At 45.6% G+C, this 24,018-nt stretch overlaps 2 protein-coding genes and 1 pseudogene across 2 annotated transcripts; all 3 read right to left on the bottom strand.

The window, feature by feature from the left end:
• Positions 1 to 730, bottom strand: part of LOC131582756 (fatty acyl-CoA hydrolase precursor, medium chain-like) — a 7,559-nt pseudogene extending 6,829 nt beyond the window's left edge.
• Positions 731 to 827: 97 nt separating this feature from the next.
• On the bottom strand, positions 828 to 9,704 carry LOC131582574 (fatty acyl-CoA hydrolase precursor, medium chain-like). The gene is made up of 14 exons (XM_058845897.1): positions 9,552 to 9,704; positions 8,168 to 8,360; positions 7,208 to 7,352; positions 6,622 to 6,755; positions 6,132 to 6,285; positions 5,152 to 5,253; positions 4,771 to 4,875; positions 4,586 to 4,639; positions 3,972 to 4,112; positions 3,801 to 3,887; positions 2,710 to 2,857; positions 2,388 to 2,519; positions 1,986 to 2,058; positions 828 to 1,566 (listed from the first exon to the last, which is right to left on the bottom strand). Exons 1-14 carry the CDS (start codon positions 9,622 to 9,624, stop codon positions 1,392 to 1,394), a joined length of 1,716 nt encoding a protein of 571 aa, XP_058701880.1. The 5' UTR covers positions 9,625 to 9,704; the 3' UTR covers positions 828 to 1,391.
• Positions 9,705 to 14,097: 4,393 nt separating this feature from the next.
• LOC131582576 (fatty acyl-CoA hydrolase precursor, medium chain-like) lies at positions 14,098 to 22,893 on the bottom strand. Its single transcript, XM_058845901.1, has 14 exons — positions 22,821 to 22,893; positions 21,437 to 21,629; positions 20,477 to 20,621; positions 19,891 to 20,024; positions 19,401 to 19,554; positions 18,421 to 18,522; positions 18,040 to 18,144; positions 17,855 to 17,908; positions 17,241 to 17,381; positions 17,070 to 17,156; positions 15,979 to 16,126; positions 15,657 to 15,788; positions 15,255 to 15,327; positions 14,098 to 14,835 (listed from the first exon to the last, which is right to left on the bottom strand). The coding sequence occupies exons 1-14, from the start codon at positions 22,891 to 22,893 to the stop codon at positions 14,661 to 14,663; spliced, it is 1,716 nt and encodes a 571-aa protein (XP_058701884.1). The 3' UTR covers positions 14,098 to 14,660.
• Between the last annotated feature and the right edge of the window lie 1,125 nt (positions 22,894 to 24,018).

The raw sequence follows: 24,018 nt of genomic DNA, 5'->3' as shown, positions 1-24,018 counted from the left end.
AATGTGTGATACAAGTTGAAGGAATTTTGCTGCAATCAGCTGTTACTAATTGCAACAACTGGTGGTTTTCACAAGTTATGGAACATGCACAAAAGGGATTGGCCAGGTAGTGCAGATCTCACTGCTTGAGGTCCACAGGTGGGCAAAAGCAAGTGAAGCCAGAGGTGAGGAGGAGGAGGAAGAAGAGGAAGAAGCCGCCTCCAAAGGGTCAACAGCTGCAGCAGGAGCTTGGGCTGTCCCTGTGAGAGCCCTCCCTGGGGTGCTGTGGCATGTGGGAGCTGGGCACCAGTTAAAGGGGTGGTAGTGACAGTAGGGCTGTTTGTTTGTTTGTGCTCTTGAGGAGAGCTCCCCTGGCTTCCTGGATTCCCACATTGTTCCTTTGTAGCTGCTGCTTGTGTAACTTGGCAAAAAAGCCACTTCAGTGCCTGTGTGCCCAGACCCTTCCCACAGCTGTGGGAGGCTGGGGGTGCACACTCTGCCTGTCAGCAGATCTTCCCTCTGCTGCTGCTGCTGAGCCAACAACGTGCAGGGAACACCAGCAGCCTCTGCTCCCCACTCTGCCTCTGTGGGTGTCTGTCCTGCCAGCACAGCGTCCTCCCTGCAGCCACTGCACTGGGAATTTGCCAGGAAGGGTTGAAGGACACACAGTCACAGCCCAGAAGAGTTTCTGGAAAGAGCCTTAAGCCTCAGGTCCCGCACAGAAACCTGAAAGATTCATACCTGAAACCATTTAGGTGGAAGAGAGAAACTGGGTGCATTTCAGGCTTCTTGGGTGTGACTTAACCTCTCAGGAACAGCCTCTGTCAGTTAAGTGAAAGCAAAGCAAGTTCCAAAAAATCAAAGCAAGATTTATTTATAACAATTCACAAACCAATACAACAAATAAAGATTTCCTGTCCTCCTCTGTGAGATGTTAAGCCCACCTCAGAGATGTAGCTTGATGGATGCTCTGCTGCCTACAAGGAACTTCCAGTTAAAAAATGCAGAAAGGGGCTCTAGGAAGGACAACTGACCATGCTCTTCTGAAAGAAGAGGGGAATAGGCACATCAATCAGTCTGACACTTATCGGACATTCTGTATAGGTAAATTCTTACAGATTTCAATTCATTTGCCCATTCCCAGCTCATTATTCAGCTTTGATATGCACTGAGTAGGTACCATGGTCTGTTTGGACCTGGAAAGATTGGGGGGGGGTTCTGCTTGCTTCATTAAACAGTGATTTTTAGTCTGACAAACATTCCAAATGGCCCTTGTTTCTCTCCTTTCACTGTGATTGGGACAGCAGATGACAACAGTGAGTTAGAAGGTGATTATTACACTGCATCCTGACAAATTCATTTTGTTTGACTTTCCTTTGGCTTTTAAAAGCAAACAGAATCCTCCACAGCTCTTATAAATCTGTGTGTTTTGTCCTTCCAGTCTGGCTTTGTTTCATGAGTTGTGCCCAAAACTCCATTTTGTGTTCTTTCAGTTTCTCTGCTGCCTTTTGCTCCAGGTCTATTCCCAGGTACTTTTCCTCCAGGCCATACTGGGGCCAGTGGACCAAGCCCTCTCCGTTGGGATTTCTGGAAATAATAGAAGGAAAAGTTAGCTCTCCATTTGCCAATCCACTGCTCTCTGAGTGCTCAGGTTCAGAGCATTCCAGAAAACCAGCAGGAGCCCAGACTATGTGATTCTGGTGCCTGAATACATGGACAGTACTTGATGAAAAAGCTCCTCAGTGGAAGAGCAAAAGTGTAATAGTTGTCATTAATTTTAGATCTAAACACCACTGCAGATGGAGTAACAGCTCTTAGATTTTCTTTCCTTGTCTTGTGTCTGCAGGTTCTTTTAAAAGACCATGAAGAAGAGAAATTGCTTCAATATTTATCTTCAATTCTGCCAAATTTCTAGGAACCACCATCTAAGTACTGCTTCAGGCAGGTAGGTACGTTCTGGGCAGCACAGACAAAACCTGAACTGTAATTAGCATTGTGATTCTCACCCATTTTTAGCAAAGTTGGTCCAGTATCTCATAAAAGTTCTGCTCAGTTTATTTTCTTCTTCTGTAGCACCTCCTGAAAAGGGAGAGATGAAATGGCCACATCAGAAAGTAAATAATTGGAATGAGCTCTATCAATTGCAACACTTCTACTGGTTGCCCTGAGCTCTTGGAGTGTTTTCTAGGAGAGAACTGCAGATGAATGGTGGAATGAAAAGTATCTACTAGTGAGGAGAGAAAATGTTTATGCTCATAATAATATTTATGATATATAAATTATGGTTATAATATATATCATGCTTAAAATGTTTATAAGAGAGAAGTTCTATTCTAAAGACCTGCAGTAATTAAAATGAGTACTAATGAGATTCTAAAAGGAATATGGAGTAAGCATGGGTACATCACCAGCTAAGAATGGCTTTCCAAGGACAAAGGCAATCTCAGCTCCATGATCTGCTTTGACAAAGTCGGGTACCACACCTGCCACTGAACTTGGTCGATGTTGGAATTCATAAAAGTAGACTGGGTTGCCAGCATCTAGAGGATACAGAAAAGTGCTGGTTTGAGAGCTGAAAATACCTGCCCCAAGGATGATAAAGGTTCCTTAGAAGTTGTTTTGGTTGAACGAAAGCACTGCCAGTTGTCTGGGTAGTGAAAAGTGCTGCACACTGCCCACACCACCCCCAGACAGAATTCTACAGTTGTTCTGTAGGAGCTGCTGAGTTACCCCTGTGGTGTCTGGCCACTTCCACAGATGAGATGACAAAAAAGACATCTCCCATTGCATCCAGGAGGCCATCTCGGATCTGAGCAGGGCTTTCTGCATTCCCCATGTACTCCTTGTACACTCTGTCAACAACTTCAGATGTAACACCCTGAAACAGCAATAAAAAGCACTTTAGAATGATGATGAACAGACTAACAGCAGTGAGTCTGTGGCATCTGCACATCCCTGGCTAACCCCAAACATCACCTTTCAGAGAGAATCCTCACTGTGTCAGAGTGTGGCTCGGAGCTCAGGATTGGAGTTACACAGCTATGGATTCAGGTGATCTCAGGGAAAAGGGGGATGCAAGATCTAAGGATCCAACACCTCTCGATAAACAGCAGTCACTGAAGCAGACTGTTCTCCCTTCTGTGGAAAGAACCCTCCTAAACTGCAGAGAAATCCTGCTGGATTTTAGGAGCTTGTGTCCCATTGGTCTCCTGTCATACCTGCTGGGACTCTGCATGTCTTGCATTACCTGGCTATCTAAAATATGCCAAGAGACCTGTGTGCAGGTACCTGCATCACTCCTGGTTTCCCACAGGCCTCCTTTTAAACAAGAGGGGCATTTAGGCTGGAAATTTAGAGAGTATTTTCAATCACTATGGGTAACAGGAGTGCAGCACATCTCTGCCCATTTCTGCTCCAATTCAGGGAGCCCAATGTCCAGCACAATGGCATTTCCAGTGAAATATGTCCCTCCAGGGGTCAAAAACAGCCAGACCAGGGAGGAAGCTGTTGCCACTGAAGGTGAATAGATCACACGGACACAGCTCCAGGTGTGGTGCAAGGAAGAGAAAGTTTATTTCTTCTCCCAGGATTTATAGGTTTCTGACCACAGCCAGGGATTGGATGGTCAGGATAACACTTTCCCACTGCACTGGCTGTGGTAGATGCCCATCACAAGACGTGTAACAGAAAGAATGTCCACATATCTATGTTTACAGTTACTGTCCTGGGAAAGTCTTTAGATAACCATGTCAGCAAGCTCAGAAGCTGAGTTTTCAGGTTGACAGAAGCAGCACGGGGTTATTCTGGCAATGGCCTCTTACCTTAATGAATACTGGTAATTGGCTCTGTAAAATTTGACGTGCAACATCTTTACTCAGACCATCCACGAAAGGAGGGTATTTCATCGTCTGTGTGATACAGAGAATCATACTAAATAAAAAAGCTTCTATTTACAAAATGATGTTTAAATTACAACATTTTCAGTGTCTTACCATTGGAAGTACCCATCCAAATTCACAGTTATTTATTCCAATTATGTATGGGACTGCATTGATTGATTTTTCAGATAGTAATTCTCTGGGACTCTTTGGAAAAAATACACCATCTACACATCCACCAATAGAAATGTAGTCCTGAAAAAAGAGAGAAACAAGAAAAAGAAAGCTTTATTTAATGAATTCATGTTGCTTCTAGAGGAAGTTCAGACTTTTTACTGCATTTCCAATGTGAAGCCAAATGAAAATAGAAGAAATAATGCCTTCCAAGCCATCTTAATTTTTTTTTCTGAATGATTTTCTGCACTAGGCAGAAGATTGTGAAGATAATACTAATGTTTGTGAAACAGAAGTCATAATGTTGAATTTACATCTTTTCTTAGTTCAGTATGGCCATGGATGTTTGGAACAGTGGGGCAGAAACCAATTTCTGTATTGAAGTGTCAAAGGCACATGAGCATTGTGATAAGAGCTTTTAAGTAGGAGATAAGAAATGATTTGATTTTCAGGTTCTCCAGAATAATCTGTGCCGTTTTCTTTTCCTTGCCCTGGCAGAGCACAACAGCAAACCACAGAAAGCTCCAAGTGATGCAGAATGGAAGGGCAGGAACCTGTTTGCAATTTTCAGGTGAGGTGTCGCTGCAGAGCTGCAGTGTTGTCATGTCCTGAAAAAGTCAAGAAAGTCAGAGGTTACATCCATGTCAGGTTCTTCTAATATTACAGCACACAAAGAGTATTCTCTGCTATGAAAAGTTCTGAGATGTCATTTAAATGCAAGAAGTGTCATTTCACCTACCATTTTCAGTGTTATCTGTACTAGTTCTTCTCCTGTTTTCCCTCTCAAGCATTCAACCATTGCAGCTGAACTGGATTTTTCACAGCCAGAGATAGCAGCAATTTTCTGCAAGCAGTGGGAACAAACAGTTTTGGACACATTTCCTGTACCTGGCTCTATGAGACACCAAGTCATTTACATTCCATTCTTCTCTCTTTGTGGATATTTGGGTGTTTGAAAAACAACACATCATTAAGCATGTACAATTTGCACACAGAAATACTGTCTTTAATGACTGTATTAATGAGAAGAAGAAAAAAATGTTTCTGTATTTTGGAATGAACAGTTTAGGATGTGCAAATCTATCTGGAAAAAGGAATTAAAATTGCCACAAATACCCACTTGTGCATCCTCATTAGGGTGGTCAGTGAACAAGCCCAGGCCTGCAGTACCACTCTCTGAAATGGCCTTGTGGAACAAGCCCTTGGCCAGGGGAGACAAGACCTGTGAAAAAGCAAGAACAAGCATGACAAGCACTGTGTTCCACGCAGTGATTTTGGATTTCAGTGCCAGCAGTGGCCATTTGGAACATTTTGACAGCCCATGTGGTAAGAGTGCTCTTGTGCAGCCTCTGAGCACAGGCCAGCAGTGCAAAGTGCTTTGGCAGCGCTCGCAGGGAGGAGGAGTTCAGCTGCCTTTCCCCTCCCACTGCACTTGGCTTCCAGCGCTGCACGGCACCACACTGCAAGCCAGGTACAGACTGAGGGTGCCCAAGGCAGTCTGGCTCTGCTGCAGAAGGGCAAGAAAGAGCTGTTGGCCTCAGGAAACGGGGGTTTGTACCCCATGTACAATGAACCCTGGTTGGGCTGTGTGCTCTCTACCAAAGTGTGAGGGACTGGAGAAGGAGAACTTTGTCACAGCTCGTGTGCTCCAGGTTGAAATAAAGATTTTACACAATCACTGGGTCACAAACTGCAGGGCTGCTTCAGCTGTCAGCACTATTCACCTCGAGCACTTTGCACAAGCGGCTGTCAAAGCAAACCAAAAATGGGCAAGAGTCCACAACTCCTCTTAAAGGACATTTCCCTGAGATTAGACTTTTGAGGGTCTAATCTCAAACCCACCAGAATTTCATTCAGCAGATGAGGAATAATATTCTGTTCCTTAACTACAACATTTGAGTATGAAAAGGCACATTTTTATCAACCAGAATCTGTATTGTTTTGCTATGCTGTTGCCTTGTTGTTGTATCAAAGACCCAGGTGATGTGTCACTGTAACACCATCCCTTTTCTCTCGCTGACTTCTCTTGCAGATACTGAAAATGGATGGAGGGGATTTCTCCCCCTAAGTAATTCAAATTCCATATTACTGTGAACTCACAAGAGCAGAAACACTGATTCCTCCTGCAGATTCTCCAAAGATAGTGACAGATCCTGGATCTCCCCCAAAATGTACGATATTTTCCTGAATCCACCGAAGAGCCGCTACTTGGTCTAAATAGCCCCAGTTACCTCGGGCATGCTCATCACCAGTGCTGCAGGGAGAGAGCAGATTTGTTTAAATGCTCAATACAAGCAGAAAGGCAGAGGAAAGGAAAATCTGTGGTGGGAGAAATCATCTGCTGTTCTCTACTCAGAACTTCTCTACACAACTGACAGATGAATGGCTCGGAAAGCCCTGAGATTGGAGCAGCAACCGCACAAGAACAGAGCTGGAAGCTGCCTGGGGACTGGAAATTGTCCCCAGCTCTTGCAGCTGCAGCTCAGAAATGTTTCTTTGCATAAGCAAATCTTCTGCACTTGTCTTTATAGAGGCTTTGCACACTTCATTTTGGAAAACACTTAGGAAATACTGAGAACAAGCATCTTACCTGAAATATCCAGCAATACCTAGCCTGTACTGAATTGCTACAACCACCACGTTGTCAAAGGCTGCTAATGCTGAGCCATCATATGATGAAGCTGCTCCAACAACTAATGCGCCTCCATGGATCCAAACTAAAACCTGGAAAGAGAAAAACAGGATCAACCCAGCACAGGTATGAGCTCCCAGTGATAAAATTTAAATATAACCCAAGATCTAATATTTTTTTCTATTTCACTGCTGATTCTTTTAGATTACATTTCACAAATTGTAGAAATCCTTTGAGTCTCAGGCCTGCAGGTCTACAAAATGTCATTGATTTATAGCAGGTTAAATAGCAACACTGTGCCAGTGCCCTGTGACTTTGGACAGATCATTTAGGTTAAATCAAGCACTGCTTAGCTAAAATGCCAATACAATTTTACTTGTAAAATGGGATTTTGTGTCTCTCTTCAATCTCAGCTAATATTTGCTGGGGCAAAGCAGGTAAGTTGACCATCACTACAAAACTGCCCCTGCATGTCAGCTCATGGCACAGGTTGAGGGTTGCTGTCAGATAATTTTGCTCAAGGTGTTATGAGGGTTTTGCTTACAGGCAGCTTCTCCTGTTTTCCTGTGGAAACGGGTGTGTACACATTTAGGTACAAGCAATCCTCAGACACTTGGAGAGGAACTTTCTCTTTTCTGTTGGTAACCATGTCTGAAACATACTGTCCTACTACTTTTTCCTGTAGACACCTGAATAAATGAAAAAGTAACAAGGAACAGAATTAACTATAACCTGGAGGCAATGAAGAGAAGCTTTTTAGGTGTTTCCACAACGAAGTGCCAACCAGAAACTGATCTCTAGCACATTTCTAGATTGGTAGCACTGCAAGCATAATATTTTTCTGCTTTTAGTAGGTTTTCTTCCTTTGACCTGTCATTAATGAGATCTGTAAAAATAAAGCCACTGCAGTACACAGTGACGTGCAGATACAATTTTGCATGTTTTAAAATATCACAGAAATACATATGGCTATAAATTACTTCAGTGAAAGTATAAGTTAATCATTTTACATCTCCAATAGTTGCTATGTTGCAATGGCAGGCATTAGGCTTGAGACACTAAACAAGGGCAGTAGGAGCAGGGGAGTGAGACATTTACAAGGTAGATCAGAATTGCTCTGCTTATCTCATGTGCCCTTTTAAACAGCTGACTCAGCACTTTCTCCCTAATGCTGTATTCCAGCGTTTCCTCAGCTTCTTTCTATCTCTGTTCCAAAGGTCTCTAGTGACTGGTAAGTGATGGCCAAGTGCTCCTGAGGCAGAGCATTATCTGTAAAGTGCTGCTCCATCTCAGTTCATTGCTGGAGCCCGTGGAACAGCAGCTTTTGGTAAAGACAGCAGCTCATAAAGTGTCTTCAGAAATGCATGCCCTGGAAGAGCTGCAGGTGCAACCAGAGGACACCAAGGAATTTATCTTGGTGGATGGCCCTGTTTGCACATCAGAGTCATGGAATTGCATAGAGCATAACATTTGGAAAGGTTCCCTGGTTTTATCATTGCCTTACATTGGTGGGTAGGAAGTGGCATCTCTGACACCTTCCCATGGCTCAGGTGGCTGGGGTTCAGCAAACCTCAGTGATCCAACCGGAGGCTTAGCAAAGGGAAGCCCCAAAAAGACATTTACAGTCCTCTCAGCTGCGTCCACTCGGAACTGGTACCCTCGCACTCTCCCATGTTTGGTCTCTGCTTCTGGGTGTTCTGTGGGACAGGAGCACAACACCACAGAATTGCTCTGTTTGTAAGGAATTGCTTGATTGGCTACTTAAACAGGCACCTTTAGTTTATTTAAACAAGTAATGTTTATACAAAAGGCTTCAACAACCACTAATCAGTTTAAACAGTACACTATTCTAATCTGCTAGTTTATTTTACTAGTTTGTTTTACTCATTATTTTCCTCATTTGATTACTAGTGTTTCCTCATTTAAATTTTAGATTTACTAATTTATTCAAACACATTTTTATTATACTTTTATTAAATCAGTATAGCTGACATAATTTTAGCCTTCATTTTGATTGGTCTGAATGTACAATCTCCTTCAGGTATATAATATGTATTGTCTTACCACCCAGGCATTAGTGGTTGCACATAGATCTTAATCTTTTTTTTTACCCTGGGTTGTTAGATAAAAACCCAATAGATTGCTCTCATTAAGAAAAGACAATGAGCACAGAAACACTTAGTAGTAAGTACAGCCAAAAGAAAAAGCTTCTAACATAGCTACAAATAGTCTGGCACAAACAAATCCTGATAACATTTAAGCAAGTCTCATTTGAAGATCTGTGTGAAAGTTCTAATATCAAATGACAGATGTGGCACTGTGGCTGCTCAGCGTCAGCAGGCAAGATTTTGGGACAGGAATTTGATTTTGCTGTTTGCATAGGAGGCAAATGAGACAAATGACTGAAAGCAGATTAAAAATTGAAATGAACTTTTTGCTATTGCAGCTCAGTTTGTGTGCCCGGCTCAGCCCAGGGTTTGTGTCCGGCTCAGCCCAGGGTTTGTGCCCGGCTCAGACCAGGCTCTGTGCCCGTCTCAGCCCAGGCTTTGTGTCCGGCTCAGCCCAGGATTTGTGCCCGGCTTAGCTCAGGCTCTGTGCCCAGCTCAGCCCAGTCTCTGTGCCCGGCTCAGCCCAGGGTTTGTGCCCGGCTCAGCCCAGGGTTTGTGCCCAGCTCAGCCCAGGATTTGTGCCCGGCTTAGCTCAGGCTTTGTGCTCGGCTCAGCCCAGGGTTTGTGCCCGGCTCAGCCCAGGATTTGTGCCCGGTTCAGCCCAGGCTTTGTGCCCGGCTCAGTCCAGGCTTTGTGCCCAGCTCTCGGGTGGCAGCAGGAGGCAGCTGCAGGTTCCCTCTCGCCCTACAGGGACCAAAGGGCAGAAGCCCCGGTGTTTACCTGTGGCCACCAGCGCCGTGCCCCCGAGGAAGAGGATGCAGGCCAGCAGCGCCGTGTCCCTCGCAGCTGCCATGGTGCCGCTGGCACCAAGCCCGCAGGCCGGGCCTTTATAGGCTGGGCCAGGGCCGCCTTACGCAAGGCAAAGGCGGAGGAGGCCAGGGAGTGCTCGGGCTGCGAGCCAGCAACGGGACTGCCGGGCTCGGCTCGGGAACGGGGAGCCCTCCTGCCCCTCGGGGCTCCTGCTGCCTCCCCACTGCTCCTTTCGAATCGCACTCACGGGAGCTCGGGCACAGCTTGCCAATGCTTTGGAAACAGCCCTGCACTGGTGCAGCTGCAGCGCTGTCCTGCTGCTGCAGCACCAGCGCCTGGGACAAGGAGGGGAAGGTTTCCTCAGCCTGCGCTGCAGAGACCAGGAACGCGCCTCCAGTCTGCTTTATTGCATTTACTGCATTTGGCCAGTAAGATCGCACTGGAAGAGACACAATATAGCCACCTCCAAACCAAAACCCCTGCAAAGTGTACTTTTACTGAAGTCAAAGTTGAGTGATATTTAGTCTCATTCAAAGGTATTTTCCGACAGAAAAAACCATACTGGAGAAATCCCAGCTTTTGCTGCAGGGTGCAGGAGACTCCTGTCACTCATTTCTGTGTGTGCAGGGATGTTTGGTTTAGTGCTGCAATAGAGTTACAACAGTAAACAGATGAATGATGAGGTTTGCTAACGTGGGAGCAATATTGAAGGGTGGTATTTGGGTGGTAACTAAATATCGAATGCCTCTTGGAAAATCTAGAGGATTTATTCTGAGTGATTTCCCACCCATAATTGAAGGATGATGTGAAATGGAGAGAACAGGCTTGCTGAACAGAGATTACCTGCTGACATTAACTAAGAGGTTGTGTTGATTTTATGCAGGTATTAGGCTCTGCCTTTTTCTGTTTGTTTTTTTTCCCCTGACTCAGCAGTTTATGCCCCAGCAAGGCACTTTTGTAATTTCAGGGCATGGGAATTCTCAGTTGTCAGAAACAGCATTTCAAAGAATCACATGATACGATCACAGAATGGTTTGGGTTGGAAGAAACCTCAAAGCTCTACTCATCCCAGCTCTGCCATGGCAGGGACCCCTTCCTCTATCCCAGGCTGCTCCAAGCCCTGTCCAGCCTGGCCTTGGGCACTGCCAGGGATCCAGGGACAGCCCCAGCTGCTCTGGGCACCCTGTGCCAGGGCCTGCCCACCTTGCCAGGGAGGAATTTCTGCTGCATATCTGATTCACACCTGAATTGCTTTGAATTGTGCTGTTGCCCTTGGCAAATGCCCCTCTCCATTTTTCTTGCAGGCTCCCCTGGGGTACTCCAAGGGGCTCCAAGGTCTCCCCAGAGCCTTCTCTTGTCCAGGCTGGACAAGGCAGCTCTCTCAGCCTGTCTCCCCAGGAGAGGTGCTCCATTTCTACAGATCCATTCCTGCTCACGCCTCTCCTTACAGCTCAGTGGCTTACAAGACCCACAGTCTTTAAATTAGTTTAGCACACCTATGATGCACCTGTTAATCCTGAGTGCTGTGGCTGTGCTTGTGCACTTTACTCCAAATGCTGCTTGTGGCCTTTACTCCAGATGTTCCTCCGTGTCTGTGCACAGGTGTGAGTTACAGCCCCTGGAGATAAACTCCAGTCAACTTTAACCTGGCTGCTCACAGAGCAAACTGCTGGCAGGGACTGCAGGTGGTGCCAGGCAGTGCACGCTGTGTCTGCAGCCTTTGCTGTGTTTGTGGTGGCTCCTGAGCTCTGCCCCAGTGCCCTGCACAGCCGGCCAGGCTGTGCTGGGGTGCGGCTCCTGAGGCTGAGGGCACGGCCGCTGCTCCTGTGCACTGCAGATGGGAAACGCTCTAAATCTGAGCTGCTGAGACAACAGTGAGGACAAGAACTTCACAGGCTCCCCGGTCATCCGCATCTTCACACCAATCCTTTGCAGAAAAGTTCCATTCTTCTTTCTGAGAACCAAAAAAAGCCCAAAGGGAAGAGAACATTGCCAAGGTCTGCCACCCTGACGTTCCTCAAATTCACCTTCCAACAGATGACAGAACTGAGGCCTTAACCTAATGCTCAGCGCTGTTGCACCTACTCTCCTCGCCGTGGTACTTCCCAACACAGCCACAGTTCCTTCTCCCACCAGCACAGTTCTGGCAAAAACATCTCATGGTACAAAAACAGAGCAAGAATTGACGAGCCCTCAGAGAGGCCCTTGCGCTCCTGCCCGCCTGAGGCGCCGCGCGCGCCCCCGGGCCGGGCGTTCCCCTCACGGCAGCTCCGTCCCCGCTCCCGCCCGCACGGCTGAGGCACCGAGCCTCGGCCGGGGCACTCGGGGCTGGCCCCGAACCGGCCCTTTCCTGCCAGTGCCCGCCCTGCCTTCATTCACACTTCTGCCCACAAAGCCCACCGAAAGGTGCCGAACCCACCGAGCCAGGCGGCGCGACTGGCAAAACTTTCCACTCTTCACACCTTTTAGCAAACAAAGACATTAACCTACACTTACGGTTCCAAGGTACGTAGTTAGTTCTCTTATTAACTACTATTCTCTCTTCTGTCGCTTAATGACTCTCTCGCTTCTCGTGCTAATTGCTGCCCTGCTCTATCTCTCTCCTCCTTTGGCTCGGTGCTTTCCTGTGTGGGGGCTCCATCACTTGGGGGTCCTGATCTGCCCCTGCCGGAATTGCCCTTTAGCCAGGCCGAGCTGATCCCACACCGTTGCCGAGTTCCTTTATTTGTCTCTTCCTTATCTGGGGGTTCTGCCCAATGTCCTCGTGGCCCATGAGTTCTGCATTCCGCGTGGATCAGTGGAAATCCTTCTGGCCGAGCTTTGTTAAGCTCGCCCGGGGCCGAGATCATTGGAACATGTCCAGCCCCAAACCTTAACAAAGCAACTCTGCTGAGCGGGAATTTGTGTTTGGAGCAGCTGGACATCACTTAGCGCTTGTTGCCTGCTCTGTTTCACGGATTAAATCTCCCTCCTTGTTGATCAGGCTTGAATAGGACAGAGATCAAACAGCAAAGATCATCCCATCGAAATAAAAATTTCCATATGTCGTATTTAGCAACAAAAGGAGCAGAGAAGCAGGAGTGGCACAGAACAAACACACTTGGTGACCAGCGTGGAAAGGCAATTAGAGTAATTATGGAACATTAATACACTTAAAAAAAAAGACTAAGTCTTTTATAAACAGAATGTGAAAAACAGAAGAGCAGCAGTTCTTGCTGAGTATTACCCCTAAATATACTGCTAAGAATTTCTTGCAAAATAGGTGCAGATGGGAATCTGTACCAAGTGACCACGAATACTAAAGCTATGAAATAAAATGAGGTTTGGCCCATACTGTAAGGATCTGTTGCTTAAATGTAGCTTGTACACGGTGCCTTTGCTGTTATTCCTTTCTCAGCTGTTTGACAGAGTACCGGTCTCTATATTTGGGGTTTGTTTAAAATCCGCAGAGGCACACAACACTTCCTCTCACACAGTCAGAAACTGCTTTGTTTTCATGTGTGCCTAATAAAACAGCTGCCTTCTACACAGGAGTTATACCTGTGGCTTTGCATTCCCAAACACACGGCATTTCTTCTGTCCTGGTCAGAGAATGATTTTTTGAATGTACAAGGACAGACACATTGATTCAAGAAACCAATAATGGGCCTAAAGGCTGTGTTAGACCAAAACAAGAGAAGGGGTAAGCAATGTGTGATACAAGTTGAAGGAATTTTGCTGCAATCAGCTGTTACTAATTGCAACAACTGGTGGTTTTCACAAGTTATGGAACATGCACAAAAGGGATTGGCCAGGTAGTGCAGATCTCACTGCTTGAGGTCCACAGGTGGGCAAAAGCAAGTGAAGCCAGAGGTGAGGAGGAGGAGGAAGAAGAGGAAGAAGCCGCCTCCAAAGGGTCAACAGCTGCAGCAGGAGCTTGGGCTGTCCCTGTGAGAGCCCTCCCTGGGGTGCTGTGGCATGTGGGAGCTGGGCACCAGTTAAAGGGGTGGTAGTGACAGTAGGGCTGTTTGTTTGTTTGTGCTCTTGAGGAGAGCTCCCCTGGCTTCCTGGATTCCCACATTGTTCCTTTGTAGCTGCTGCTTGTGTAACTTGGCAAAAAAGCCACTTCAGTGCCTGTGTGCCCAGACCCTTCCCACAGCTGTGGGAGGCTGGGGGTGCACACTCTGCCTGTCAGCAGATCTTCCCTCTGCTGCTGCTGCTGAGCCAACAACGTGCAGGGAACACCAGCAGCCTCTGCTCCCCACTCTGCCTCTGTGGGTGTCTGTCCTGCCAGCACAGCGTCCTCCCTGCAGCCACTGCACTGGGAATTTGCCAGGAAGGGTTGAAGGACACACAGTCACAGCCCAGAAGAGTTTCTGGAAAGAGCCTTAAGCCTCAGGTCCCGCACAGAAACCTGAAAGATTCATACCTGAAACCACTGAGGTGGAAGAGAGAAACTGGGTGCATTTCTGGCTTCTTGGGTGTGACTTAACCTCTCAGGAACAGCCTCTGTCTGTTAAATGAAAGCAAAGCAAGCTCCAAAAAATCAAAGCAAGATTTATTTATAACAATTCACAAACCAATACAACAAATAAAGATTTCCTGTCCTCCTCTGTGAGATGTTAAGCCCACCTCAGAGATGTAGCTTGATGGATGCTCTGCTGCCTACAAGCAACTTCCAGTTAAAGAAGTCAGAAAGGGGCTCTAGGAAGGACAACTGACCATGCTCTTCTGAAAGAAGAGGGGAATAGGCACATCAATCAGTCTGACACTTATCGGACATTCTGTATAGGTAAATTCTTACAGATTTCAATTCATTTGCCCATTCCCAGCTCATTATTCAGCTTTGCTATGCACTGAGTAGGTACCATGGTCTGTTTGGACCTGGAAAGATTGGGGGGGGGTTCTGCTTACTTCATTAAACAGTGATTTTTAGTCTGACAAACATTCCAAATGGCCCTTGTTTCTCTCCTTTCACTGTGATTGGGACAGCAGATGACAACAGTGAGTTAGAAGGTGATTATTACTCTGCATCCTGACAAACTCATTTTGTTTGACTTTCCTTTGGCTTTTAAAAGCAAACAGATTCCTCCACAGCTCTTATAAATCTGTATGTTTTCTCTTTCCAGTCTGGCTTTGTTTCATGAGTTGTGCCCAAAACTGCACTCTGTGTTCTTTCAGTTTCTCTGCTGCCTTTTGCTCCAGGTCTATTCCCAGGTACTTTTCCTCCAGGCCATACTGGGGCCAGTGGACCAAGCCCTCTCCGTTGGGATTTCTGGAAATAATAGAAGGAAAAGTTAGCTCTCCATTTGCCAATCCACTGCTCTCTGAGTGCTCAGGTTCAGAGCATTCCAGAAAACCAGCAGGAGCCCAGACTATGTGATTCTGGTGCCTGAATACATGGACAGTACTTGATGAAAAAGCTCCTCAGTGGAAGAGCAAAAGTGTAATAGTTGTCATTAATTTTAGATCTAAACACCACTGCAGATGGAGTAACAGCTCTTAGATTTTCTTTCCTTGTCTTGTGTCTGCAGGTTCTTTTAAAAGACCATGAAGAAGAGAAATTGCTTCAATATTTATCTTCAATTCTGCCAAATTTCTAGGAACCACCATCTAAGTACTGCTTCAGGCAGGTAGGTACGTTCTGGGCAGCACAGACAAAACCTGAACTGTAATTAGCATTGTGATTCTCACCCATTTTTAGCAAAGTTGGTCCAGTATCTCATAAAAGTTCTGCTCAGTTTATTTTCTTCTTCTGTAGCACCTCCTGAAAAGGGAGAGATGAAATGGCCACATCAGAAAGTAAATAATTGGAATGAGCTCTATCAATTGCAACACTTCTACTGGTTGCCCTGAGCTCTTGGAGTGTTTTCTAGGAGAGAACTGCAGATGAATGGTGGAATGAAAAGTATCTACTAGTGAGGAGAGAAAATGTTTATGCTCATAATAATATTTATGATATATAAATTATGGTTATAATATATATCATGCTTAAAATGTTTATAAGAGAGAAGTTCTATTCTAAAGACCTGCAGTAATTAAAATGAGTACTAATGAGATTCTAAAAGGAATATGGAGTAAGCATGGGTACATCACCAGCTAAGAATGGCTTTCCAAGGACAAAGGCAATCTCAGCTCCATGATCTGCTTTGACAAAGTCGGGTACCACACCTGCCACTGAACTTGGTCGATGTTGGAATTCATAAAAGTAGACTGGGTTGCCAGCATCTAGAGGATACAGAAAAGTGCTGGTTTGAGAGCTGAAAATACCTGCCCCAAGGATGATAAAGGTTCCTTAGAAGTTGTTTTGGTTGAACGAAAGCACTGCCAGTTGTCTGGGTAGTGAAAAGTGCTGCACACTGCCCACACCACCCCCAGACAGAATTCTACAGTTGTTCTGTAGGAGCTGCTGAGTTACCCCTGTGGTGTCTGGCCACTTCCACAGATGAGATGACAAAAAAGACATCTCCCATTGCATCCAGGAGGCCATCTCGGATCTGAGCAGGGCTTTCTGCATTCCCCATGTACTCCTTGTACACTCTGTCAACAACTTCAGATGTAACACCCTGAAACAGCAATAAAAAGCACTTTAGAATGATGATGAACAGACTAACAGCAGTGAGTCTGTGGCATCTGCACATCCCTGGCTAACCCCAAACATCACCTTTCAGAGAGAATCCTCACTGTGTCAGAGTGTGGCTCGGAGCTCAGGATTGGAGTTACACAGCTATGGATTCAGGTGATCTCAGGGAAAAGGGGGATGCAAGATCTAAGGATCCAACACCTCTCGATAAACAGCAGTCACTGAAGCAGACTGTTCTCCCTTCTGTGGAAAGAACCCTCCTAAACTGCAGAGAAATCCTGCTGGATTTTAGGAGCTTGTGTCCCATTGGTCTCCTGTCATACCTGCTGGGACTCTGCATGTCTTGCATTACCTGGCTATCTAAAATATGCCAAGAGACCTGTGTGCAGGTACCTGCATCACTCCTGGTTTCCCACAGGCCTCCTTTTAAACAAGAGGGGCATTTAGGCTGGAAATTTAGAGAGTATTTTCAATCACTATGGGTAACAGGAGTGCAGCACATCTCTGCCCATTTCTGCTCCAATTCAGGGAGCCCAATGTCCAGCACAATGGCATTTCCAGTGAAATATGTCCCTCCAGGGGTCAAAAACAGCCAGACCAGGGAGGAAGCTGTTGCCACTGAAGGTGAATAGATCACACGGACACAGCTCCAGGTGTGGTGCAAGGAAGAGAAAGTTTATTTCTTCTCCCAGGATTTATAGGTTTCTGACCACAGCCAGGGATTGGATGGTCAGGATAACACTTTCCCACTGCACTGGCTGTGGTAGATGCCCATCACAAGACGTGTAACAGAAAGAATGTCCACATATCTATGTTTACAGTTACTGTCCTGGGAAAGTCTTTAGATAACCATGTCAGCAAGCTCAGAAGCTGAGTTTTCAGGTTGACAGAAGCAGCACGGGGTTATTCTGGCAATGGCCTCTTACCTTAATGAATACTGGTAATTGGCTCTGTAAAATTTGACGTGCAACATCTTTACTCAGACCATCCACGAAAGGAGGGTATTTCATCGTCTGTGTGATACAGAGAATCATACTAAATAAAAAAGCTTCTATTTACAAAATGATGTTTAAATTACAACATTTTCAGTGTCTTACCATTGGAAGTACCCATCCAAATTCACAGTTATTTATTCCAATTATGTATGGGACTGCATTGATTGATTTTTCAGATAGTAATTCTCTGGGACTCTTTGGAAAAAATACACCATCTACACATCCACCAATAGAAATGTAGTCCTGAAAAAAGAGAGAAACAAGAAAAAGAAAGCTTTATTTAATGAATTCATGTTGCTTCTAGAGGAAGTTCAGACTTTTTACTGCATTTCCAATGTGAAGCCAAATGAAAATAGAAGAAATAATGCCTTCCAAGCCATCTTAATTTTTTTTTCTGAATGATTTTCTGCACTAGGCAGAAGATTGTGAAGATAATACTAATGTTTGTGAAACAGAAGTCATAATGTTGAATTTACATCTTTTCTTAGTTCAGTATGGCCATGGATGTTTGGAACAGTGGGGCAGAAACCAATTTCTGTATTGAAGTGTCAAAGGCACATGAGCATTGTGATAAGAGCTTTTAAGTAGGAGATAAGAAATGATTTGATTTTCAGGTTCTCCAGAATAATCTGTGCCGTTTTCTTTTCCTTGCCCTGGCAGAGCACAACAGCAAACCACAGAAAGCTCCAAGTGATGCAGAATGGAAGGGCAGGAACCTGTTTGCAATTTTCAGGTGAGGTGTCGCTGCAGAGCTGCAGTGTTGTCATGTCCTGAAAAAGTCAAGAAAGTCAGAGGTTACATCCATGTCAGGTTCTTCTAATATTACAGCACACAAAGAGTATTCTCTGCTATGAAAAGTTCTGAGATGTCATTTAAATGCAAGAAGTGTCATTTCACCTACCATTTTCAGTGTTATCTGTACTAGTTCTTCTCCTGTTTTCCCTCTCAAGCATTCAACCATTGCAGCTGAACTGGATTTTTCACAGCCAGAGATAGCAGCAATTTTCTGCAAGCAGTGGGAACAAACAGTTTTGGACACATTTCCTGTACCTGGCTCTATGAGACACCAAGTCATTTACATTCCATTCTTCTCTCTTTGTGGATATTTGGGTGTTTGAAAAACAACACATCATTAAGCATGTACAATTTGCACACAGAAATACTGTCTTTAATGACTGTATTAATGAGAAGAAGAAAAAAATGTTTCTGTATTTTGGAATGAACAGTTTAGGATGTGCAAATCTATCTGGAAAAAGGAATTAAAATTGCCACAAATACCCACTTGTGCATCCTCATTAGGGTGGTCAGTGAACAAGCCCAGGCCTGCAGTACCACTCTCTGAAATGGCCTTGTGGAACAAGCCCTTGGCCAGGGGAGACAAGACCTGTGAAAAAGCAAGAACAAGCATGACAAGCACTGTGTTCCACGCAGTGATTTTGGATTTCAGTGCCAGCAGTGGCCATTTGGAACATTTTGACAGCCCATGTGGTAAGAGTGCTCTTGTGCAGCCTCTGAGCACAGGCCAGCAGTGCAAAGTGCTTTGGCAGCGCTCGCAGGGAGGAGGAGTTCAGCTGCCTTTCCCCTCCCACTGCACTTGGCTTCCAGCGCTGCACGGCACCACACTGCAAGCCAGGTACAGACTGAGGGTGCCCAAGGCAGTCTGGCTCTGCTGCAGAAGGGCAAGAAAGAGCTGTTGGCCTCAGGAAACGGGGGTTTGTACCCCATGTACAATGAACCCTGGTTGGGCTGTGTGCTCTCTACCAAAGTGTGAGGGACTGGAGAAGGAGAACTTTGTCACAGCTCGTGTGCTCCAGGTTGAAATAAAGATTTTACACAATCACTGGGTCACAAACTGCAGGGCTGCTTCAGCTGTCAGCACTATTCACCTCGAGCACTTTGCACAAGCGGCTGTCAAAGCAAACCAAAAATGGGCAAGAGTCCACAACTCCTCTTAAAGGACATTTCCCTGAGATTAGACTTTTGAGGGTCTAATCTCAAACCCACCAGAATTTCATTCAGCAGATGAGGAATAATATTCTGTTCCTTAACTACAACATTTGAGTATGAAAAGGCACATTTTTATCAACCAGAATCTGTATTGTTTTGCTATGCTGTTGCCTTGTTGTTGTATCAAAGACCCAGGTGATGTGTCACTGTAACACCATCCCTTTTCTCTCGCTGACTTCTCTTGCAGATACTGAAAATGGATGGAGGGGATTTCTCCCCCTAAGTAATTCAAATTCCATATTACTGTGAACTCACAAGAGCAGAAACACTGATTCCTCCTGCAGATTCTCCAAAGATAGTGACAGATCCTGGATCTCCCCCAAAATGTACGATATTTTCCTGAATCCACCGAAGAGCCGCTACTTGGTCTAAATAGCCCCAGTTACCTCGGGCATGCTCATCACCAGTGCTGCAGGGAGAGAGCAGATTTGTTTAAATGCTCAATACAAGCAGAAAGGCAGAGGAAAGGAAAATCTGTGGTGGGAGAAATCATCTGCTGTTCTCTACTCAGAACTTCTCTACACAACTGACAGATGAATGGCTCGGAAAGCCCTGAGATTGGAGCAGCAACCGCACAAGAACAGAGCTGGAAGCTGCCTGGGGACTGGAAATTGTCCCCAGCTCTTGCAGCTGCAGCTCAGAAATGTTTCTTTGCATAAGCAAATCTTCTGCACTTGTCTTTATAGAGGCTTTGCACACTTCATTTTGGAAAACACTTAGGAAATACTGAGAACAAGCATCTTACCTGAAATATCCAGCAATACCTAGCCTGTACTGAATTGCTACAACCACCACGTTGTCAAAGGCTGCTAATGCTGAGCCATCATATGATGAAGCTGCTCCAACAACTAATGCGCCTCCATGGATCCAAACTAAAACCTGGAAAGAGAAAAACAGGATCAACCCAGCACAGGTATGAGCTCCCAGTGATAAAATTTAAATATAACCCAAGATCTAATATTTTTTTCTATTTCACTGCTGATTCTTTTAGATTACATTTCACAAATTGTAGAAATCCTTTGAGTCTCAGGCCTGCAGGTCTACAAAATGTCATTGATTTATAGCAGGTTAAATAGCAACACTGTGCCAGTGCCCTGTGACTTTGGACAGATCATTTAGGTTAAATCAAGCACTGCTTAGCTAAAATGCCAATACAATTTTACTTGTAAAATGGGATTTTGTGTCTCTCTTCAATCTCAGCTAATATTTGCTGGGGCAAAGCAGGTAAGTTGACCATCACTACAAAACTGCCCCTGCATGTCAGCTCATGGCACAGGTTGAGGGTTGCTGTCAGATAATTTTGCTCAAGGTGTTATGAGGGTTTTGCTTACAGGCAGCTTCTCCTGTTTTCCTGTGGAAACGGGTGTGTACACATTTAGGTACAAGCAATCCTCAGACACTTGGAGAGGAACTTTCTCTTTTCTGTTGGTAACCATGTCTGAAACATACTGTCCTACTACTTTTTCCTGTAGACACCTGAATAAATGAAAAAGTAACAAGGAACAGAATTAACTATAACCTGGAGGCAATGAAGAGAAGCTTTTTAGGTGTTTCCACAACGAAGTGCCAACCAGAAACTGATCTCTAGCACATTTCTAGATTGGTAGCACTGCAAGCATAATATTTTTCTGCTTTTAGTAGGTTTTCTTCCTTTGACCTGTCATTAATGAGATCTGTAAAAATAAAGCCACTGCAGTACACAGTGACGTGCAGATACAATTTTGCATGTTTTAAAATATCACAGAAATACATATGGCTATAAATTACTTCAGTGAAAGTATAAGTTAATCATTTTACATCTCCAATAGTTGCTATGTTGCAATGGCAGGCATTAGGCTTGAGACACTAAACAAGGGCAGTAGGAGCAGGGGAGTGAGACATTTACAAGGTAGATCAGAATTGCTCTGCTTATCTCATGTGCCCTTTTAAACAGCTGACTCAGCACTTTCTCCCTAATGCTGTATTCCAGCGTTTCCTCAGCTTCTTTCTATCTCTGTTCCAAAGGTCTCTAGTGACTGGTAAGTGATGGCCAAGTGCTCCTGAGGCAGAGCATTATCTGTAAAGTGCTGCTCCATCTCAGTTCATTGCTGGAGCCCGTGGAACAGCAGCTTTTGGTAAAGACAGCAGCTCATAAAGTGTCTTCAGAAATGCATGCCCTGGAAGAGCTGCAGGTGCAACCAGAGGACACCAAGGAATTTATCTTGGTGGATGGCCCTGTTTGCACATCAGAGTCATGGAATTGCATAGAGCATAACATTTGGAAAGGTTCCCTGGTTTTATCATTGCCTTACATTGGTGGGTAGGAAGTGGCATCTCTGACACCTTCCCATGGCTCAGGTGGCTGGGGTTCAGCAAACCTCAGTGATCCAACCGGAGGCTTAGCAAAGGGAAGCCCCAAAAAGACATTTACAGTCCTCTCAGCTGCGTCCACTCGGAACTGGTACCCTCGCACTCTCCCATGTTTGGTCTCTGCTTCTGGGTGTTCTGTGGGACAGGAGCACAACACCACAGAATTGCTCTGTTTGTAAGGAATTGCTTGATTGGCTACTTAAACAGGCACCTTTAGTTTATTTAAACAAGTAATGTTTATACAAAAGGCTTCAACAACCACTAATCAGTTTAAACAGTACACTATTCTAATCTGCTAGTTTATTTTACTAGTTTGTTTTACTCATTATTTTCCTCATTTGATTACTAGTGTTTCCTCATTTAAATTTTAGATTTACTAATTTATTCAAACACATTTTTATTATACTTTTATTAAATCAGTATAGCTGACATAATTTTAGCCTTCATTTTGATTGGTCTGAATGTACAATCTCCTTCAGGTATATAATATGTATTGTCTTACCACCCAGGCATTAGTGGTTGCACATAGATCTTAATCTTTTTTTTTACCCTGGGTTGTTAGATAAAAACCCAATAGATTGCTCTCATTAAGAAAAGACAATGAGCACAGAAACACTTAGTAGTAAGTACAGCCAAAAGAAAAAGCTTCTAACATAGCTACAAATAGTCTGGCACAAACAAATCCTGATAACATTTAAGCAAGTCTCATTTGAAGATCTGTGTGAAAGTTCTAATATCAAATGACAGATGTGGCACTGTGGCTGCTCAGCGTCAGCAGGCAAGATTTTGGGACAGGAATTTGATTTTGCTGTTTGCATAGGAGGCAAATGAGACAAATGACTGAAAGCAGATTAAAAATTGAAATGAACTTTTTGCTATTGCAGCTCAGTTTGTGTGCCCGGCTCAGCCCAGGGTTTGTGTCCGGCTCAGCCCAGGGTTTGTGCCCGGCTCAGACCAGGCTCTGTGCCCGTCTCAGCCCAGGCTTTGTGTCCGGCTCAGCCCAGGATTTGTGCCCGGCTTAGCTCAGGCTCTGTGCCCAGCTCAGCCCAGTCTCTGTGCCCGGCTCAGCCCAGGGTTTGTGCCCGGCTCAGCCCAGGGTTTGTGCCCAGCTCAGCCCAGGATTTGTGCCCGGCTTAGCTCAGGCTTTGTGCTCGGCTCAGCCCAGGGTTTGTGCCCGGCTCAGCCCAGGATTTGTGCCCGGTTCAGCCCAGGCTTTGTGCCCGGCTCAGTCCAGGCTTTGTGCCCAGCTCTCGGGTGGCAGCAGGAGGCAGCTGCAGGTTCCCTCTCGCCCTACAGGGACCAAAGGGCAGAAGCCCCGGTGTTTACCTGTGGCCACCAGCGCCGTGCCCCCGAGGAAGAGGATGCAGGCCAGCAGCGCCGTGTCCCTCGCAGCTGCCATTGTGCCGCTGGCACCAAGCCCGCAGGCCGGGCCTTTATAGGCTGGGCCAGGGCCGCCTTACGCAAGGCAAAGGCGGAGGAGGCCAGGGAGTGCTCGGGCTGCGAGCCAGCAACGGGACTGCCGGGCTCGGCTCGGGAACGGGGAGCCCTCCTGCCCCTCGGGGCTCCTGCTGCCTCCCCACTGCTCCTTTCGAATCGCACTCACGGGAGCTCGGGCACAGCTTGCCAATGCTTTGGAAACAGCCCTGCACTGGTGCAGCTGCAGCGCTGTCCTGCTGCTGCAGCACCAGCGCCTGGGACAAGGAGGGGAAGGTTTCCTCAGCCTGCGCTGCAGAGACCAGGAACGCGCCTCCAGTCTGCTTTATTGCATTTACTGCATTTGGCCAGTAAGATCGCACTGGAAGAGACACAATATAGCCACCTCCAAACCAAAACCCCTGCAAAGTGTACTTTTACTGAAGTCAAAGTTGAGTGATATTTAGTCTCATTCAAAGGTATTTTCCGACAGAAAAAACCATACTGGAGAAATCCCAGCTTTTGCTGCAGGGTGCAGGAGACTCCTGTCACTCATTTCTGTGTGTGCAGGGATGTTTGGTTTAGTGCTGCAATAGAGTTACAACAGTAAACAGATGAATGATGAGGTTTGCTAACGTGGGAGCAATATTGAAGGGTGGTATTTGGGTGGTAACTAAATATCGAATGCCTCTTGGAAAATCTAGAGGATTTATTCTGAGTGATTTCCCACCCATAATTGAAGGATGATGTGAAATGGAGAGAACAGGCTTGCTGAACAGAGATTACCTGCTGACATTAACTAAGAGGTTGTGTTGATTTTATGCAGGTATTAGGCTCTGCCTTTTTCTGTTTGTTTTTTTTCCCCTGACTCAGCAGTTTATGCCCCAGCAAGGCACTTTTGTAATTTCAGGGCATGGGAATTCTCAGTTGTCAGAAACAGCATTTCAAAGAATCACATGATACGATCACAGAATGGTTTGGGTTGGAAGAAACCTCAAAGCTCTACTCATCCCAGCTCTGCCATGGCAGGGACCCCTTCCTCTATCCCAGGCTGCTCCAAGCCCTGTCCAGCCTGGCCTTGGGCACTGCCAGGGATCCAGGGACAGCCCCA

The sequence above is a fragment of the Poecile atricapillus genome, chromosome 10 (assembly GCF_030490865.1).
Source record: "Poecile atricapillus isolate bPoeAtr1 chromosome 10, bPoeAtr1.hap1, whole genome shotgun sequence".
Classification (NCBI taxonomy): domain Eukaryota; kingdom Metazoa; phylum Chordata; class Aves; order Passeriformes; family Paridae; genus Poecile; species Poecile atricapillus.
Note: the sequence above shows the minus strand (reverse complement) of the source record. Positions and strands in the feature narration are given on the sequence as shown.